The 21,769-nt window shown below is 38.0% G+C and overlaps 1 protein-coding gene across 2 annotated transcripts in view; it reads right to left on the reverse strand.

Moving 5' to 3' along the window:
* The window catches only part of LOC136836920 (uncharacterized), a 76,978-nt gene that overhangs the window by 14,187 nt on the left and 41,022 nt on the right, over positions 1 to 21,769 (reverse strand). The window contains exons 1-2 of one of the 2 annotated variants that reach the window (XM_067101405.1): positions 7,719 to 7,879; positions 2,099 to 2,120 (exon numbers count right to left, since the gene is read on the reverse strand). Coding sequence is in view for 1 of the 2 variants with exons in the window: in XM_067101404.1 (XP_066957505.1) it covers positions 2,099 to 2,120 (22 nt within the window). In the remaining variant the exon portion in view is untranslated. Of the gene's footprint in view, positions 1 to 2,098; positions 2,121 to 7,718; positions 7,880 to 21,769 lie in introns of those variants that run through there. The other variant, XM_067101404.1, reaches the window with a different exon arrangement.

The following is a 21,769-nucleotide window of genomic DNA, read 5'->3' on the forward strand; positions in this document are numbered from 1 at the left end:
ATTCTTCTAAAACCAGCCAGTCCACCACTTCATACACTCACCCTGGAAATCATTCCTTTTTTTTATTGTTGCTGTTTTGGAATTCTCTTCCTGATTTTGTTTTTCCTAATTATTATAATTCTCCATATTCCTCACTGGGCGGGTTAGTATTGTTCTTGGCTAGCACTCTGCTGGGCCAGCATTCGATTCTCCGACCGACCAGTGAAGAACCAGAGAAATTTATTTCTGGTGATAGAAATTCATTTCTCGTTATAATGTGGTTCGGATTCCACAATAAGCTGTAGGATCCGTTGCTAGGTAACCAATTGGTTCTTAGTCACTTAAAATAAATCTAATCCTTCGTGCCAGCCCTAGGAGAGCTGTTAATCAGCTCAGTGGTCTGGTTGAGCTAAGGTATACTTTACTTTATAATTCTCCATATTTTATTGATGGTTAATCACTTCCTTTCGGCCATAAAACTGCCTGTTTCGTGGGCCTAGTATGCTTCAGAGGGCCCTCAGAAACTAGCAATGAAGCAGAATTGAGAGGAACTGAGTTCATCTGAAAATTCCTCAGGGAATCATACAATCATATGAACTGGACCAGTCATCTTGCTGGTGTGGAACTAGAGAGGACTAGAGATAAGATGACCAGGAGTAATGGGAACTCTGAGAAAGGAACTGTCTGAAAAACAAGTGCTAGAGAAAGAGGTCGTCTCACCATTAGAGCAAACTATAGCTTCATCAAGAAATAAGCCAGGAAAGTTTGCTTGAAGTAGTTGTGAAGAAGATAAATGACAAAAGAACCAGACGATAACAATTTTCAATAGGCTTTTGAAAAGTTGTGTTGTGCTTACCTGCAGAGTGACAGGATTACAGAGTAGTTCGCCCTCGAAGTTGTGATTTTCCAACCTGGCATGCGCAGTATCAAGGAGGTGGAACTTTAGCAGAGATTAAGAACAGATCTTTATCTACTTCCATCAAAACGTTGATATCTTGGTCATACGACCAGCCACAAAAATAGGACATCGAGTTGCATCCCCATTAAAAGCTGTGCCATTGTAAAATCTCATTTGTTTAAATGAGATTTTATAATGGCATAGGCTGTGGCATTGTAAAATCTCATTTGTTTGCAGAAAATGAGATTTTACAATGGCATAGCCTGTGGCATTGTAAAATCTCATTTGTTTGCAGAAAATGAGATTTTACAATGGCATAGCCTGTGGCATTGTAAAATCTCATTTGTTTGCAGAAAATGAGATTTTACAATGGCATAGCCTGTGGCATTGTAAAATCTCATTTGTTTGCAGAAAATGAGATTTTACAATGGCATAGGCTGTGCCATTGTAAAATCTCATCTATTCTTGATCTCTGCTCACGTTAATCCACCTCATTGAAACTCCACATGACAGGTTGGAAAATCACAACTTCGAGGAGGCACTGTGTTGTAATTCTGTCACACTGCAGGTAAGCACAAAATGCCTTTTCAAACAATCATTGCAAAGTTGTACCAAAACATCCCTCGTGGGAAAATCTGGCTAATAATCTCTTACCATCCTCACATCCGGGTGGTCCTTGTTCCGAAAAATTGCTTTAATGCAAAGATCGATGAAAGCAAAGCGAAAAAAAGCGAAAGGAAGACGAGTGGAGCTTCCTCCTAAGGAAAACGGAAGAAAGAATAGAATTCCACAGCCCCAGAGTAAAGGGGAAAAGTGTTGAATGAATCGGGGAACACGAGAGAGGGAGGAGAATTCCAGATTCTGCAGCTGAACCACATCCGGGATTAAACAAACTGGTTGATTCTCGAGTTTATGTAACCCACTCATCTTTTCATTGAGTGTAGGCCAGAGGGATGGGTAACCAAACCTCCTTCTAGCCCAGACCCAAAGAAAGAAAATAAAAAAGCTTATGAGAATAAGGGAAAACAGGCCCAGGAAGATAATTCCAAAGCTGTTGTGAAATCATGATAGAATCGACCAACGTAAGTTTTCAGAAAATAATAAAAAAATGTTAAATCATCTTTCTCATCAGCAGATTGTAGAAAGTACCTCAGTTTCGTTAGAAGCTGAGATTTTTTCATTAGCTAATATTAATAATAAAATATTTCAACTTTTACTCACAGCTGTGATGCTCCTGTGACATCTGAAATTAGAAAAAAAAGAGAATGTATTAGTCTGATAATTCATGATGTTTAATGAAGATTTCTTTATAGTTTAATACACAAAATACATGTATACAATTTAATGTACACACACACACACACACACACACACACACACACACACACACATATATATATATATATATATATATATATATATATATATATATATATATATATATATATATATATACACTATATATATGAACAAGCAGTGCGCACCAAGAATAAACAATGTGTGTGTGTGTGTGATTTTTAAGAGGTAGTCGCTACTGAAGATTAAAAACAAATTGAAACCTGACAGTATGATTGTACGTGAGTTGTATTTTCCACAGTAAATGCCAAAACTTTCAATACACTTTTTTTTTATAATATTCAACGTAACTGAGAGCACTTACTTCAATGAAGCATTAACAAAAAAAGAAGTAAAACTCTCAGAAAGCGCGTACGGTAACAGGCTGAAGCCAAACCCGGAAACTGATGACCATCTACCATGTAATAATGTAATTCAGAATCTTAAAATTCACGGAAGCTGCTGCCGTCTAAGAGATCACTTTCACCCATCCATATGTTGTTTTCCTACTCTTTTTCTTCTACTTGGGAAACGCCGCTCTTCCGCGTGTGAGGAAATTCGGAGCCGCGCCTCCACAACTTTCATCGTAATGGCGTGTGTTATTTATTCAAGGTGGATTAACCCATCAACTTCTCGGATGCTTCGAGTGTGCGGCCTCATACAAGTAACGAAGTAAGATAGGTAACAAAGACCATATTGTATAGCTAAACTTAATTACACTCAAGGTATTCCAGGCTAACGGTAGTCCTATACAGTTTAGCCTCACCTAAACTGTCTAAATAAAAAAAAAAAATGCATCGTCAAAAAAGTCAGCCTAGCAAGATGTCACAATAGTGTATTTGACAAATAGCGAAGTCTGAGAGATAGTGAGACTTTCCACGAGAGAGAGAGACAGAATGGAAAGCTTTTTATGCGAGGTAGCTACATGAGTCTAGCGATGACTGGTGCTAATTTCAGTCATCTGGAGCTTCAAAAAACCGTCACAGTTCCCAGCGTGATCATTCTCATGCGTCAAAGAAAAAAGTCATTCACGGAGATTGTGAAAGTTGTTTCACATATCCAAGAGGGAAAATCGTAAATATTGTGGACAAAAAAAAAAACAACAACACGCGAATTGGAGTTAGTTGCATTTTTATCATTCTTACAACTCCTGTTGGTGATTGTAAAGGTAGTCACGATTTGTCGTAATCATTATAATTGTTGTTGCTCTAGATGTCATCATTTTTGCTCTGTTGTCCATTTTTCTTCTTGGACTAGGTGACTACAAAGGGTCTTAAGTTTCCGGTTCTCTGTAAGCTTTTTACAAAAGTTGCTAGTCTCATGTCATCTTTGCACCGTGGTTGCGACCCAGCACAGTCGCCTTATCACCAGATCCTAATTCGCCGCTAGCCTCAACAAAGGCACAAATAATTATTTTTCATGACCAGTTAAACTGTTTTTCCCTATAGGATCGAACTCCGGCCTCTCACTGGTGAGCTTGATAACCACGGCATCCCATGAACATATTATTATTATTATTATTATTATTATTATTATTATTATTATTATTATTATTATTATTATTATTATTTTGCAACGCTGTGATTTTGTCGCATGTGACAAAAGTCTTATCTGTAAATATATGTGTCAAGAGAATCTCTGGACTTCATCTATTTCCTTCAAACAAATGAACGATTTCAAACAAGTTCAAAATCACCTTGATTCCACTTTTGCCTTGATGTTCACAATCCAGGCGAAATGGCAGTGCCAAAAATATATAGGAAGAGCCAAATATATATAGGAAGTGCAGACTTACCAGCATAATTATATAGGAAGTCTGGGGATCAGAAATTATTAACCTACCGCTCAGCAAAATCTGTTCAGAGAATGTAATCTACAGCGTGTTCGATAGATGGGTCTACGGTTGGTTAGGAGGAGCCTTCGACAGTTTCTCTTTGTAATATGAACATATTTCCCAACACAGCGAAGTGGAATTGCTAACTGATTTATTTCGTGAAACTTTAACTTGCCTAATTAAGTGTAATAATTTTTTCCTAAAATATATCAATAAGTAAGTCAAGAAAACAGGTAAAATGTGCGAGAAACGGAAATGACGCAGATAATACTAATGGAAGGCTATGGAGTAAAGACTATGGCACTTTTCAAAGAAACAATGGACAGACTATTTCCTGGAGTATTGTGAGTGACAATGGGTGTCAATTAGGCCAGGAACGGTAGAGTGAGTGAGTGACCCACCCGAAAAAATATATACTAGAAAGAAAAGTCATTAGAATAAATAGTTCTCTTTACAAAGATAAATGAAGTCTAATTTTTTAAGAGAACATATAGTCCTCGAGAAAAGCAAGGCGAGAAGGCTAAAGGCATGAAAGGCCAAAAACAACTGCTATAAAAAAACCATTAATTTCCTTCTTTTGTACCTTTTAAGCCACTATTCCAGTCCATATGTGTGTGCGTGTGTGTGTGTGTGTGTGTGTGTGTGTGTGTGTGTGTGTGTGGTACTAAAGAACAGAAAGGATAAGAAATATGGAGACAAGCATAAGTATTAAAAAGATTACCATACGTGAAAGGAAATATCAGCGTTTCAATATGGTTCGGTTGTGTGGAAGAATAAAGGGCGATGAGTTACGGAATAAACTGAACAATTCTGAAATACTAGGAGAAAGGAGGAGCGGAAGACTAGAAAGTACTGGGCAACTGTTTTAAAAAAAGGTGTATATTGGAAAGGAAAGGCCTGGACTGGAAGCGAGAGCGTGCTTGCAATATGTATGTGAAAGACATTGTATATATGTCAGAGGGTTCAATGTGCTCTTGATAAATTTGTGTGTAGGAGTATGATGTTAATGTTGTGGAAGTATGCAGCAGTTACCGTGTGTGTATTTGTCTGAACACTTACATGTGTGCAATTAAATATGTGAGCGTGCGAGTGGAAACGCGCAAACGATAAATTTCTCTCGATTTGAAGGTTACTGTTACTCGCATGCGTACTTATTTATAGCGCTATGAGCACACGAGCGGAAAACCTCTCCCTACCACCATGATAAACAGCTGAATTATCATTCGATTTCGTCAACTCATTACAAACGTAATTGCTGAAAAGGCCTCGTTAATTACACCCTACGTTAATGCGTTTTCACTGCAACTGGAATGCAGCACGCGAGACGAAAAGGCCGTCTGAAATTAGAAAAAAATCCAAGGACTTTGATCATCCAGATAATGGGGCTCTGTCTCGCCTCCCGTGACTTAGCGCTTGGCTACACTCGTCAAAGCTATAGGTTTAACGGTCACGCAAACTGTGTCAGACCTAGTCCTATCTTTGGTTTTCGTTTTTCGTGTGATGTTTGGGAGATAATTTGATGAAAGTGGATTGCTTTAAAGCTAAACTTATCTGAACTTGGTACGTTTCGTTTCAGTTCATATTTTAGGAAATATGAAAGTCGAAGAGAAAGTTAATATTAAACGGTCACAAAATACTACTGCTGTAACTATAGGTCTATAATCTGAGTATTTCAAATTCTAAAGACACATGATAAATGAAATCCAAGAGTTATTTCATAAATATTCAAACGTTGTTTTCAGAATTCTGCTTGTTCTGTGCGTATGCAGCTGTGAAAAAAAGACCAACTGTGGTACAAACATAAGCACATTGGTAGTGTTTGATGTCGATGATTACGTCCACTGCAGAGGTACGCTTCCTGGAACTTGACCTTCATTTCCATGGTCAATCTTTCTTCGTGACTAAATCAAAACAATGCACCTTTTATAAACTGACAAAGGATAAACGAGGTACGTTATTTTCATCATGAGAAAACAGAGAAAGAGAAACTCCTTCTACTTAAGTGACGGTGAACTTGCAGTCAAAGTGTGTTAAGGACATATATATTTTTTTTATCATAAACCTAAAGAACTTGAGATCAATAACAATAGCTCCTTAGTGGTAGAACTCACGAGTTTAGTTTTTATTTCTCACAGTTTTCACTAGCCCTTGTAAACTGGTCTAATGTCCTTATTGAAAATGGTTTTTAAAATAAAATACTAGGCTAATAATTATGGGACTACAGTAATGTCATAAAAATGCACCAGGTTCAGGTCATCATTATTAATCTTCCTAAACATATGGTACCACTATTAAGTTTTGTTTTATTTCAAATATTAAGAAATTAATCAAATACCATTCTTGCTTTTACTCTTGTGGCCTGTCTGTAAATATCCGCACCAGACTTCGTTGAGTGCCTAACTGTTGATTTTATGGTCTCGTTTGTTAGCAAAGGTATTGAGTACAGGATGCCATTTTCGAATATTCATCACGATAATACAATACCTACCTACTACAACTACAATACATAGGCCAATCTGAACAGATAAACGGTTCTGTATTAATAGCTACAGATGTAAGTCAATAAGGGCCTTTAAGAGTAGTTTAATTACTAAAATGAAGATTATTTCAATTAGATTGATATCTATATCGTAAGAACGACAAACGCAAAAACGTGGAATTAATAATAATAATAATAATATCAGCTAAGCAGGTAGCAAGGATTATGTATAAAATAAGCATAAGTTTCCAGCATTTGTTTTACCCACAATGCATCAGGTCTCCATTGGTCGCCTGTCTTATGTAAACAAGTGTTAACTGTGATCCCAGGTGTCATTTAAAACTGGTATTTGCTAATCCTCGACAATATATTACAAGATATAGGCTGCATTGAACTATAGTAATGTTTGTAGTGTTTGGTAGCAATAGGCCTAGACGAAATATGAAGAGGGAGGGAAATCCAAGTTCCGCAGACAGTGTATTAGACCTAGTGCCTGTCGTCGGTTTGATCAAATAAATCTGAAAAATACTAATTTATTCTCGTCACTTTAGGGCAACAGGTTATACACAAGAATGCTAAGGAAGTTCTTCAGCAAGTCTACACAAACAAGGCAATTATTAGGCCTAAATCCCAGCGTCCTTCCACCCAAAACGACAGTGACTCAGGTTAGTAGCCTAGGCCTGTAGTGATGAATTCGGTTAGGATCCCATATACGTAGTTAGTGTTTTGCCATTTCATGTACATATTAACCGGCAGTATGCATGATAGTTATATCCGCGTTCTGTGTGACTTTGGAATATTAATCGTCCTTCAGTTCAGTGTTTAAAATGCAGGTCTCGAGAGCCAATAGTCTCTGGCCAATAGTCATGTGTTCAAGTCCAACAGAAAGCATGCTCAATTTTGTAAAATTAAAATTTCAACAGAATAAATATTAAAGAGGCGCAATTAGGACATATTATACTTTATTTTCTTGTATTGTCGGGAATACTTTGAACTTACTTGTATTGTGTTACAGGCAACGAATCATACAGAATATTTTACAGGGAATCGTATATAAAGAAATATTAACAAAAATGATTGATTTGATTTCTATTTTGGCTGAAATTTGTTAAACCATCCGTGGATGCAGTATTTTTGTCATGAAATATTCTCGTCAGTTGAAAAAAGGGTGAAATAAGAATAGAAATATTTACCTTTGAAATTCCCCTCGGTCGATAAGTGTATGAGTCGAAATATGCTGTTTTAGTCTTCATGACGTAAGGAGAAGCACTGATTGGGTAAGTCACGTACTTAACGTCCAAAATTCCGAACGTTCACCGACTTGACTTACGACTTTTAAAGTCGCCGAGTGACTGACCATCATAATCATACCCTCATATCTCAAAACATAATGTTCTGAACGGACTAGATTTTTTTGCAAAATTCTTCATCATTTGTAGGTTACACATTTTTTTTACAGTACAAGCATTCCAGTTAAGAATATGTATAGTTTTGATTGAGAATGCTGTTTCATGAAATTACTTTCTTTAACCCGTATTCGAATGTTACGACATCGGCGTCTGCTTGGGCGTCAAACGGCGATAGTTCAAAGCACAGTCATAATAAATTGCATGTGCCGATGAAATATCGCTTTCCGTAATTAATGACAGTCACGTCAAATAACGTGATAGATAACAAAAAACTTGAAAATGTGTGAAGAACACCATAGCCAACATAATTTGTAAATCATGAACTAAAAGATAGGTCTGGGTCCCAGATTGTTCACAGCCCGTACAGTCATAGAATTCATTACAGGAAATAAAAGTAGAATAGGTTACTAATGACGTTGCAATGAACTATCCTTTGTTATTCCTGATCTTCGGTGGGTGTCATACTGTCGGAAGGGCGTGGACGTCTGTAGTGCATTAGGTATCCGGTTAAGCGTATTGGTGGTTTCTCGAACTAATTGGCGGTTTCGATGAATTATGGAGGGTTGGGAGAGCATCTCTTCTTTTGTATTCAGCTAGTGGTTGGTATTGCTGAGTGCACCTGGCCTCCATTAGCCGCATTCGAAGTCGATCGAAGACTGCTTTGAACCTCGAGGACTTCCACTGTCTGTTCTAGAGTGGGGGTCGGTCTGCAGGTCCTAAAGTTCCCATGACGTTTGCATCTTACTTACATTACGCCTGCTTCCTGAAGTGTACAGAAGCTTCAAGGGGGGGAGAGATGCAGAGGTGCCTATTATTTGTTTCTGAGATTACAAAATTGCCAAAAAGTTACGTTTGTCGTATGCCGTTACAAGTAAATTAATTTCAAATCTTGTTTATCTTTTATTGTTATGATAAGTATAATAGCATACAAATAGATAACATATTGGATTATAGTTCGCACTGCTGTGCAGAGGGCAAAAAGTTTAAGAACCACTGTGTTTAGACTATCGACGAAATACCCGTTTATCCAGGTACTGAAAAATAACAGCTTCTCAAAAGCTTGAGACCGTGCAATAGATAAGATCCACCTTATCTGGTACGCAACACGATCTGAAGGGGGAGACCAATCACAGAAACTGCTATGGGACACCAGGCATTAAAAGTATAATCAGTTTTAGGCAGCCCAGATGAAATATTCAAGAATATGTGAAGAGTTACTCCCGATAACAAGGTCGCCCTTGTCATTTATACAAATATCAGCGCACGGTAGACTAGATACCATCCTACGTTGGCCCCTCCTCCACAAGACACCTCGGAAAACCGTAACGTGATATACCAGTTTAAATGCCAAGAGAGAGGATGCCCTCATTGATAATTGCATGATCGCCCCGCGTCCCGCAAAGCTTCTCTTTTTTTTATGTGCGAAATTCTTCATGCACAGGGAGCAAGCAGACTGACCTGTTCTTTCATAATGTAAAGAACTGTTTGCCTTTGGACGTCAGAATCATTCATATTATTCCACTTGTTTCTTATACATACATACATATATGCGCATATGTGTGTGTAAAAAGAATGAAAAATTGAAGCAAAAAATGTGTGATAGATGCAATAAAGTAGATAAATAAAGTAAACAAATCTGGGACACTCGTTTCCAAATACGAGTGAAGGACGATGAACAAGCACGGGATTAACTATATAGCTTCACGTCGTGAATGCGCGGGATTAGCGAACGCGCGCGAGGAGATGTGGAAAGACCTGTGATCGTAATTAGTTCTGCCTTTGGTCTGTTACGCCATGGTGAGGGCGGTGAAAGCCATCCAATCCAATAAAACATTCAAAATATCTGTAACGGGATTAACGGACGAGGGAATGAAATGGTTTTGAAACCGACCGCCCAAAACCCCACCCGACCGCGGTGAGCAAAAAACTTAGGTACTGAGGCTAAAGTTGGTGCTCTTTGTAATTGTTGCTCTTAATTAATTTCATTACTACTGCTACTGTACTTGCTATTACTAGTATTATATTGGCTCTGCCGTGAGAGTGTCTATATGCTTATGAAGATCCAAACCCGAATGAGAGAAGTAGGCCTGGCGCTTAAAAAGTTCCTAGCTTATCACAAGCATATCCATGCTTATCATAAGCACTGGTAACAGACAAAGTCTGAGCGTAGGATTATCACCCGGGTCATGTAAAAGAAAAAATAGTTCCATTGATAAACTTGTAACTGCCAAATTAGGGGTCAAATGCGAGCGGCAACAGGTCAAATGAAACGCCGGCAGATTTACAACAATCAATGAAAACAGCTCCTGAAGCCACTGTGTGAGCAATGGCTGATCAGCGTAAGAGGAACCATAGGCCTAGTTATGATATGAAATAACCTACGAGAAACTGGGGACCGTAACAAGACACAAAAGGAAAGCAAGAAGAAAACTAAAATAAAAACGAACTATGATAACATTCGCAACATACATATAAAAGAAGCTGTAACGTTACTTCAAGAGTGGCCTTGCAACTTAAGACCTATTGTTTGTGACGATTGTTTTTCTTTTGGCAGTTTTTGCCTGTATGTACGATTGTGAATTTCCCTTCAGTTATTTGTTATTTTTAAACCCTCTTTGCTTACTTTTGTCAATTATCTCCACTCTAAAAATAGCAGTCCGCCAGTCATTTCATTCTTCTCGTGACATTCATTACATCGAGACATGCAAAGGACTCTCTCTGAGTGAATGAGATCCCGTTGCGTGTAACAGCATAGATGAACGCACATTATTCACGTGACTGAGGTGTCTAATACCTTCCTCTTTCATCTTTCCCATTAACCTTTCCCATTGTTAGTCATCCGGTGCCCTGGGGAACACGAGAATGTGCAGTAAATATTACGGTCTACCTCAGTACTGCAGGCTCTGAGCATTACAAAAACTTAATTAAGGCTCCGCTGAAATGGATTGGTCCTTTCGTCACCTTCGATGTTTACGTATTCTTTCTGACGTCATCGTTTGATGCACCGTCAGTACAAAAAAAGTGATGCAGCTACAGATTCTACGTTGGTAAATTTAATACTTATTCTAGACTTTTTTTTATTAAAATACCATACCGTTAATACACGACAGATTCACTCATGTTTGTTTTATCAACATACTGTCACTCGGTACCTCTGTAGATTCCACGGAGTTAAGTATTTACTAGGTCTACAACTAAATGTATTCCAAGTAAATTGTAATTCATACATTCTTACCAATTTTACATTGCAATGTGTTATCATAATGCTACTTGTTACACGGTAGAATCTAATTTTACTTATGTGTTCCGACGTTGGCATTGTCAAGTTTTTATAAAAATATTCTGAAGTAAGGTGTCAATCCATTAACAAGAATCATTCAATTAAATGGCACTAAGTAAGTATACCTTAGTTTTACCAGACCACTGAGCTGATTAACAGCTCTCCTAGGGCTGGCCCGAAGGATTAGACTTATTTTACGTGGCTAAGAACCAATTGGTTACTTAGCAACGGGACCCACAGCTTATTGTGGAATCCGAACCACATTATAGCGAGAAATGAATTTCTATCACCGGAAATAAATTCCTCTAACACTTCATCAGCCGGCCGGAGACTCGAACTCGGGCCTAGCGAGTGCTAGTCCACAGCTCTACCGACTCTCCCAACGAAGAGCTAATAACTAGTAAAAGATGAACATTTATTAGGTATTATTATTATTATTAAAACAAGATAGTTCCAATTCTAGGTTGTAACGTGATTCGCTTCAAGTGTTTGTTCTGAAACAAGTGGAAAATTGCAGCAAGGTAATACTAAAGGACGAGTTGAGAAGACATAGCTAACAGAGTGAGCAATACAGCACGCTGCAGTGGAAACCGTCGAGAATTTGCTAGCGGAAGTGGCATATGGGTATGCCCCGTCATGTCGATTCTGCTGCATTCCACTTTCCCCATGACCAAGTTGGGTGGCTGCCCCATGTCCGCTTGTGGCTCTGCTGTTGATGAAGACACCTGCTGAAAAATGGAACTTTTGCCTTCATTTTTCATGCAGAGGTCGATTGCAAAGGAAAAGCCTAATATACCCTTTATCAAGTTCAGTCGCGAGGGAAACAGGGAAAAGAAGAGAGAAGGAAAAACAAACATGGTACTATTGTACTTTCAGTTTCGTGGACTCATTTGTGAAAATATCGAATATAGCCAATCAGAGCCCCGAAGAAGAAGAATTGGACAGTATGAGTAATAACAATATTAACTCCACCGTGAGAACGTAACAGTCACTGCTTCCCCATCGGTGACTGTAAATAGCACCCAAAGTATAGACCATGGTCTAAGACCGTGGTTTCGACTTATGAAAACGAACACGGCTTCCCCGGCGGTGACTGCAAGTCTAACTCGCTGGAGGGCCAAATCAGAGGACCATCTTCGCGGTGGCTTGCGAGTCATCGTCGTAACGAAATGATAAAGGGATATACCGCAGAAGCCACAGGAGAAAGGCGCCGGTTCTGTTGCCGGAAGGGAGTTACTTGTGACGTAAATATTATGCAGGATTCCTTTCCATGAATCTTATTTCTGTTTGTTAAATTTTCTCCGCTTTTTGATTGCCTAGATTTGTCTTTCGTTGAATGATATAGTTCGTCAAATCTGAAAGTCTTTTTAACTGTTTGCGTTCAAAGCAGATAAAACCAGTCTCGGAACAAGACTAGGAAAATTAAGACCACAGTCATGAAAGTCTGAGATGAGAGAATCCTAGGCCTGTAACACATTGAATGTAAGGAGGAACCGGCTGAGATGCAAATTACTTTGAAACTTCAGGAAAGCTCTAGACTTATGTGTTATTAGGCCACTGTGTAACCGCGTTGTTGTTGTTGTTCCCTTTAGCCGGATTATAAATTATAACTAGGGTTATAAAGCCTAAAGTAACTTTGTATTAGTTTAGCTGTATACCTAGATAGTTTTCCTTGTGTGAGTTTCAAAGTATACAATGTTACGCCCATTTTTCATGATCATTTCCCTTTTGAAGTGAAGATTGTTTTGAATAACATAAATTTCAAGAAATAAATTTTCGACAAGTTTCATAATTGTTACATGATGTGCACTGCATGAATATATAATATTAGCACATAAATAAATTGGGACACACGGACGAAAAGATATGCTGCCTCTTGAAAACTTTAAGGTTATTGGAAACATAGAGCCATGTCTAATAGATAAGTTGCGGTTAACTAAATAAATGTTGAAATTAATTAAGGAATTGATGACATTAATATCATAGTTTGACGGTTACTTGTAAATGTGGCTATTCCAGTTTTGTAAAAAATTACATCTTTATTTTTTCCCGTTAATTTAGACCTCATTGGCATAAAATCAAAATTAATTTTTTTAATTATCCAAATCACTCGACTGCACTTGCTGCGCAGCAAACTTATAGACCTAGCGATACTGCCAAATGCTATGCTTGTGCTGTGGCAACACTCATGGAAAGAACAAAGGGCTTTATGATCTTTTCCTTAACTATTATGATAGAAAGAGAGAGAGTTTTACTATTTAACTGTTAAAGTAGTTGATCATTTCGATAGCTCCGGTTGGCAGAAGTGACCCGTAAAAGGCCAAACGGTTGTAAATGCTCAAGGGAAAACCATTCTCCCGAGTAACCGTAAAGTATTTTTGCAATACATTGGTTTGTCGTTACCTAAGCTGGACCTTTCGATAATGCCAGTGGAGAGGACAGACAGACAAGACGGAATGACAGGGGAGAGAGAGAAAGAGAATTAAAAAGAATGAGAAACAAACAAACGAAAGGTCCTTGTCCTCTAGACCGATTGAGGCGGTTGCGTCAGGTGTAGCAAGACAGTGAAAGCGGAGCCGCCACCCCCTTGGGAGAAAGAGAAAATTGAGATAGATACAGAGCGCAAACAATCAACTCGAAGACGCTTACGACATCCTCCAGTTTATACCTTATTATATTCCATGTCGCTCTTACTCGAATGCAGGGTTGTTTAACAAGTTTATTGAGCGAAAGAAAACGTTATTTTTTTAAAGTTTTTGGCGGGAAAGATCGGTCAGGGTAGGGTGGAGGAAGGAACAGCTGGTTGAAAGGGAAAGTCTCCCGTGAGGCTGAGGCCCGGTATTCCCACCTGCCGTTATAAGACTGACTTTTAAGAATTTCATAATGACTTTGCATAACACGCCCAGGCAAAGGGGGAATGTTCTGGAGAATTTGACGACTTCCCTTAAAAAGGAAATGTTCGAACAACATTATGCTAATAAACGTTCGGATCTGATTTTCGAAGGCAACGGAGGAAAAATATATATTTCTTCACGACGCTTTCGGAATCGAATCGGGTTGATACGTCGAACGAAGATAATCGTATTTCGTGTGATATTTTAAAATGAATTATTTGTTCCTAAACGAAATTAACGCCATATTCTTTGGAAGTTTGAATTTTAAGTCAACCGCGACTGTACATTTGTTCCATATCATAAGGATTTATCTTCTGGATAATAATACTAATAGTGATGTTTATCCTTTTATTAAATATTGTACACACGCACATTATATATATATATATATATATATATATATATATATATATATATATATATATATATATATATATATATATATATATATATATATATATTATATATATATATTATATATATATATATATATATATATATATATATATATAATCTTACACGTGGGAGAGCTGGCCTTGTGCTAGCACGGGCTCTTGCTCCAAAAGCGCTCGGCACTAGCAACAGTGCGAGAGAGAGGGAGGGGAAAAGTGACTTAATACCATAGGGGGAATTTTGGTGCCACAAAATTACATACTGCTACGTGATCTTTCTTTTGTCTCCTTAGAAGGAAATTCCCCAGTTTTGCAAAACTTGAAGTTCGTTTCATTCACCTTTTCTGAACTATTTCCTGTGAAGGGGAGATTGCCTTTATGAATGTGAGTTATGAAAATGAATCGTTCTCTCTCTCTCTCTCTCTCTCTCTCTCTCTCTCTCTCTCTCTCTCTCTCTCTCTCCTTACGCGGTGTTGGTCGTTCTCGTTAACTCATTAGTCATTAACCTCTGCTGCAGTCCAATGGCTGCCAAGTACATAATTCGTCCCTTGGACTATTGTGAGTTGCAGCTGTGGTTTTAATAAAACCACAACTGTAACCTCTGTTTCTTATTTGCTAGCCACAAGTAAAAAACAAACGCACGACACAAACTACTTTCATAACGGACATCGCCGATTAAAGAGATATAAGCAACTTCATTCACTGAAAGAAATAGCGCCCAGCTGCGCATGCGCTGCAAGGACTCGCGCTATTGTCACTTTTCAAAATGAATTTGCAGTTTTATGTATTTACCGTTTTCAGTGCTGGCACGTCCTTCTATTTATTTGTTTGTCGTTTTATCCCAGTTTTCATCGCAATATAATTATTTTATGTCAATAAACAGTCTATCGATTGCTTTTGGAATAAACCTTATTCTTTTTTTCTTTCCTATTCTTACTATTTAATGTTTTTAGGTTTGGGAGCCTCGTTAGCCTATAGGCATATAGAAAAATATATATATATATATATATATATATATATATATATATATATATATATTTACTGTATATTTCTATATAGGTCTCCCAACCTAAAAACATATTCTTACTATTTTATGTTTTTAGGTTGGGAGCCTGTTAGCCTAGGCATATAGAAATGTATATATATATATATATATATATATATATATATATATATATATATATATATATATATATATATAGAACAAGAATTTTGAGATGAGGTCGTTAGCCTCATGTCCTTGTCCGCCCTTAGCTACTGTCAACAGCAGTCGACACACTACAGGGTAAACAATTCACTTTCTAGGCCAATAGAGGCATAACAGGATTTAGTGGAATATGACTCAGTGAATCGAATCTCGGTCTTCTTGCTTGTGTCGAGTGGCATGACCGCTAGATTAAGAAGAAAAATAAAGAATTTGGTGATTATCTGATGGATAGTATAATTCTCATATGGGGTTGCATTACTCCTAGTTATTTCGACTGAGCACTGATCCCTTATGTCTGTGAGTCTTTTCCTCTCTCTCTCTCTCTCTCTCTCTCTCTCTCTCTCTCTCTCTCTCTCTCTCTCTCTCTCTCTCTCTCCAACCCACCTGCAGCCCAGAACAGTCAACCAGCTGCAGTCCAGCATCCAGTAACACAATGCTACCTAAGCCCAGCAGTCAGACTAACACATATTAATGCTACCTAATTCCTTACTTTAGATCAAAAGAGGGTCAGAGAGAGAAAGGATAGAGAAAGAAAGAAGGCTAGAGCCATATTAATCCCTAGAGAGTTCTGGGGTCAAACACGAGAGAGAGGCCAGATGGCTAGAGAGAGAGAGAGAGAGAGGGAGAGAGAGAAAGAGAGAGAGAGAGAGAAAGAGAAGAGAGAGAGAGAGAAAGAGGGCTAGAGAGAGAGCGAGAAAGAAGGAGAGTGAGAGAGAGAAAAGGATAGAGAAAGAAAGAAGGCTAGAGAGATATAGAGAAAGAAGGATAGAGAGAGAAAGAGAAAGAGAGAGAGAGAGAGAGAAAGAAGGATAGAGAGAGAGAGAGAGAAAGAAGGAGAGAAAGAGGGAAGAGAGAAAGAGCTAGAGAGAGAGAGAAAGAGAGGGCTAGAGAGGGCTAGAGAGAGAGAGAGAAAGAAGGATAGAGAGGGAAAGAGGGCTAGAGAGAGAGAGAGAAAGAAGGATAGAGAGAGAGAGAGAAAGAAGGATAGAGAGAGAAAGAAGGATAGAGAGAGAGAGAGAAAGAGGGCTAGAGAGAGAGAAGAAGGATAGAGAGAGAGAGAGAAAGAAGGATAGAGAGAGAAAGAGGGCTAGAGAGAGAGAGAGAAAGAGGGCTAGAGAGAGAGAGAGAAAGAGGGCTAGAGAGAGAGAGAGAAAGAGGGCTAGAGAGAGAAAGAGAGAGAGAGAGAGAGAGAAAGAAGGATAGAGAGAGAGAGAAAGAAGGATAGAGCGAGAGAGAGAAAGAGGGCTAGAGAGAGAGAGCGAGAAAGAAGGATAGAGAGGGAAAGAGGGCTAGAGAGAGAAAGAGAAAGAGGGCTAGAGAGAGAGAGAGAGAGCTAGAGAGAAAAGAGGGCTAGAGAGAGAGAGAGAGAAAGAGGGCTAGAGAGAGAGAGAGAGAAAGAAGAAGGGATAGAGAGAGAGAGAGAAAGAAGGAAAGAGGGCTAGAGAGAGAGAGAGAGAGAGAGAGAGGAGAAAGAAGGCTAGAGAGAGAGAGAGAAAGAGAAAGAGAGAGAGAAAGAGAGAGAGAGAGAGCGAGAAAGAAGGATAGAGAGGGAAAGAGGGCTAGAGAGAGAAAGAAGATAGAGAGAGAAAGAGGGCTAGAGAGAGAGAGAGAAAGAAGGATAGAGGGAGATCTGATAATTCTCTGGTAACCTCACATATTCTGTAAGCCAACTGTCACCCGAGACTTTCTTCACCTCTGTTTAATTTCTGAGAAATTCTTTTGTTTCTTACAACTCGGCATCCAAAGAGAACTGGTCCCCTCGTGTTTAAGAAGCTTTTATTTTTTTCATTATTTTACGAGTTATTCTTTTGTTGTCTTTTCAAAATACAATCCTCTTTGTTTCAGGTTTTTGTGATTTACTTCTTAATCGCTCTAGTGTTAGCGAGACTGGGTGAAGGAGTATAAATTATTATTATTATTATTATTATTATTATTATTATTATTATTATTATTATTATTCAGAAGATGAACCCCATTCATATGGAACAAGCTTACAGAAGCCATTGACTTGAAATTCAAGCTTCTAAACCATATGGTGTTCATTCGGAAAAAATAAAATGTTTTAGTTCGAAAACTGTATGAGTAAGATTGACTGTAATAGGTGAAATACATCTTTTTCAGGAGTGAAAAAGAATGAGAGGGAAATGAGATTGTCATAAGGAGAAAGATTCTGGACCAGTTTGGGTTTGGAAAACAATAGAATGGTGGCTGTGCTAGGTGACTTGAAGACTATAGTTTGTGAGAGACAAAGAAAGGGAGTTTGGAGGTACTGAAGTAAATGAGAATGGGGTGATACTCATTGTACACTTAGAAAAGGAGAAATGATAGGTTATGTTGAGTGCAGATTAGGTGGTAGAGCAAACTGAAGGATATAATGGTGAGAATATGAACAGCTGCAGTATATGTGACCACTAATTGGCTGAGATTAAATTTAAGCTAGATATAAGTGTAATTTCACAAGGAAAAAGTTAAATAGCGGCTTTAGATATCATTTAGACAAGTGACATATTTTAGACAATGAGTTGGATATGGAGGTGGAAAGTGCATATAATTAGAAAATGACTGGAAAATGGGTTAGGGTTAAAGACTGCAAGGTAAAAGAAGCTAGAGTAAGGAGTATTCAAATCACAAGGTGGAGTGAAGATTCAAATGGAAAGAAGTCTGAGCTAAATGTTACCCTGTGTTGATTGAGAATTTTGAAGAATTACTGAAAGCGGATAATAGAAGGGAGACAGAGGTAAATGAATCTAGAGTGAAAAGGGTTTGGAATAAGTTGAGAGTGCATGTGAAAGGAAGGGACATTGTGTATTCAAGAAGTGCCAGAGTGCGTGTAGTTTAGAGGTGTATGGCTCAGCTAGTGTAGGGGTTCAGGGTATTGCTGATGAGCTTTCTGTGTAAGTGTATGAACAAGCTGAAGTTGTAGTAGTTTTAAGCATGGGAATTCATCCACAATTCAGTAATTGAAGTACGAAAATGGCAGACTTGTTTTTTTTCTCAGTGTCCAATCGCTGTCAGGGGAAAGGGCCTGATAAGAGAATCCGTGACTATTAATGGGTATTATTTATAACTTTTTTTTTTTTTTTGGCCCTCATTGCGACTCATTCATACCTGCACTAGTCGTGACCGCTTATAGTAACACTTCATTCCATTTTTGGGAAAGTGTCGAATATGCATTTTTTCATTTTTTTTAAACTCTCTGGATCGACGGTGACTTTGTCATTGAGGTCCTGTTTCGGTCAAGTATCGAGTGTGTCTCTCTCTCACCTTACGTCCTGGATGGTGAGAGAGAGAGAGACAGACAGACAGACGTGATCCTTAGCTGAAACAAGAAGTCAATGATAAAATCACCGTCGAAGCAGATAACTTCAAAAACTTTTAAAAAATGCATATTCGACACTTTGCCAAAAACGGGACGACTCGTTTTACAACGTGGCCAAGGTTCACTTTCGCGCCCAACCTCCCTTTTTCATTCGATCTTGCAAAATCCATGAATGCATTAACTCACATTGCAGTATTGATTAAGATACTAATAGTGAACATTTTCAAAAAAACTTAGCATGTCATTTATCATCATTATGACGTAACGCATTTCCAAAACGTTCGATCCAGATTAGCGCAGCCTGGAATGGCAGTGATTTGATGCTCCGATAGTCTGGAAAACTATCTTTCATAAAAGTCTGTTCTTCAGCCGATTTCGTCACGATGGCGCTCAATTATCGTCGGTTAATGGAAGAAAGATTGACTTATTTTTGACGCAATACTTGGTGAGGACTTCATGGTAGGTGAATTTAACAAGTTTATATATATGTACATCTCTGACTTTACATCAGGATATGAAGGTCCAATCTTTCCAATACTTCTTTCACGCCATCTGTTTACTTCATTCATTTTACTGTACCTCCATTCATATTCTCTTTCTTCCATCTTGCTATCCATCCTCTCCTAACATTTGTTTCATAGTGCAACTGCTTTGAGAGGTTTTCCTCCTGTTGCATTTTTCAAACCTTTAAACTTTCAATTTCCCTTTCAGCACTGAATGACCTCACAGGACCCAGCGCTAGGCCTTTGGCCTAAGTTCTATGTCCCATTCCACTCCACTCCATCTATTTAGCACTTTTTTTTAGGTGTTCCTCTTTTTCTTCCTCCCAACATTTTTATAGTCGTCATAATCTATCTTACTTTATTATTTTTGCTATTAATACAATAAGCCTTTCCCCCCTGGATGGGGGCCCGGTGGTTAATGCCATGAAACAGTGGTTCCTAAAGTTCTTCCGTCCCGATACAGCAAAGTTCAACTCTAAGTCAACCTGATACCCGCTCTCCAATATCAGCCTGCTACTCCCAACTTTTAGCTTTTAGCTTTTGGGAGGGGGGCGGGGTGTTTACAGCGCTAGGAAACAGGGCGAACCGAAAGATGAAAATTTTGAGGCCACACCTCGATTTGAATCGAGGAAACCCCCTTAATTTGATATATATCAGGATGCCTTTTTCGATACCCCCAAGAACCTGTTTTGATACCCCCTGGGGGTACTGAGGCACAACTTTAGGAACACCTACCCTGAAACCTCAAGTCCGCTTATGCCAGTACCTATACAGGTAATAGTGGTTCTGTCGATGTTACACACAGGGTAAGACGCAGATGTAGTAGCATATTTAAATGCACATTGCATTGTAGTGTGCATTCTGACACATCGGGTGTGGGTTCGAATCCTCCCACTGGCACCAGAATTTCTTCATTGATTTCTCAGGCTTCATTTGGTCTTTATTTAGGTTTTAAGCTTTGTAATAATAAAGGTGTTCAGAAAGTGTAAGGAAATGGAGAAGTTGAGACGTCACTGCGACAATTATAAATACATATATTTCTGATGAAATAAGTGACCAGTAGACTTTCTCTCTCTCTCTCTCTCTCTCTCTCTCTCTCTCTCTCTCTCTCTCTCTCTCTCTCTCTATATATATATATATATATATATATATATATATATATATATATATATATATATATATATATATATATATATATATATATATATATATATATATATATATATATATATATATATATATATATATATATATATATATATATATATATATATATATATATATATATATATATATATATATATGACTTTTATCACATCACCGTGATTCATATACAATCAGTAAGCTACAAACGTCCTTTAATATCAATTCGCTCTACCTCGGAAATAATATATTTTCATATATGTTACCGAAGGAATTTTAGTTGATAATAAGTTCGTCGTCCCGTGGGCTCGAGGCCGCGTGGGTTAAATGCGTCCACTGTAGTCCTGAGCTCTTGTCCTTCGCTGGTTCGAGCCCACGGGACGACGAACTTATTATCAACTAAAAATTCCCCTTCGGTAACAAATATGAAAATATATTATTTCCGAGGTAGAGCGAATTGATATTAAAGGACGTTTAGAAGCATTTACTGATTATATATATATATATATATATATATATATATATATATATATATATATATATATATATATATACATTATATATAATATATATATACTGTATATATATATATATATATATATATATATATATATATATATATATATATATATATATATATATATAGAGAGAGAGAGAGAGAGAGAGAGAGAGAGAGAGAGAGAGAGAGAGAGAGAGAGAGAGAGCTCCAGCCAGTAGAGCAGAAGCTGGAACGCCCAAATTAAGCGCATTTACGCGAACAATGGCCGTTGCAGCTTTTGTCCGATTACAGACTTAAGATGAGGCTTGAGCAACACCTTTTCTTTTCTGTCGGTGCTAACAAGGTGGAGAGAGAGAAAGAGAGAGAGAGCCTTGTTCACAATTACATGTTTTATCCCATTATCAAACGGCAGAGCTTGGGTAACACCATTCTTTCCGTTGCTTGTAAAAGAGAGAGAGAGACAGAGAAAGAAAGAAAGAGAGAGAGAGAGAGAGGTATGACTGGAAGTTGCTGAGTCATGATGTCTACTTCGCTTATTTTTCTGGGAGTGTCTTTTTCGAGTCTTTAAACTCTTAAAGCGATTTGTTAACCTAATTCA

The sequence above is a fragment of the Macrobrachium rosenbergii genome, chromosome 57 (assembly GCF_040412425.1).
Source record: "Macrobrachium rosenbergii isolate ZJJX-2024 chromosome 57, ASM4041242v1, whole genome shotgun sequence".
In the NCBI taxonomy this organism is placed as follows: Eukaryota; Metazoa; Arthropoda; class Malacostraca; order Decapoda; family Palaemonidae; genus Macrobrachium; species Macrobrachium rosenbergii.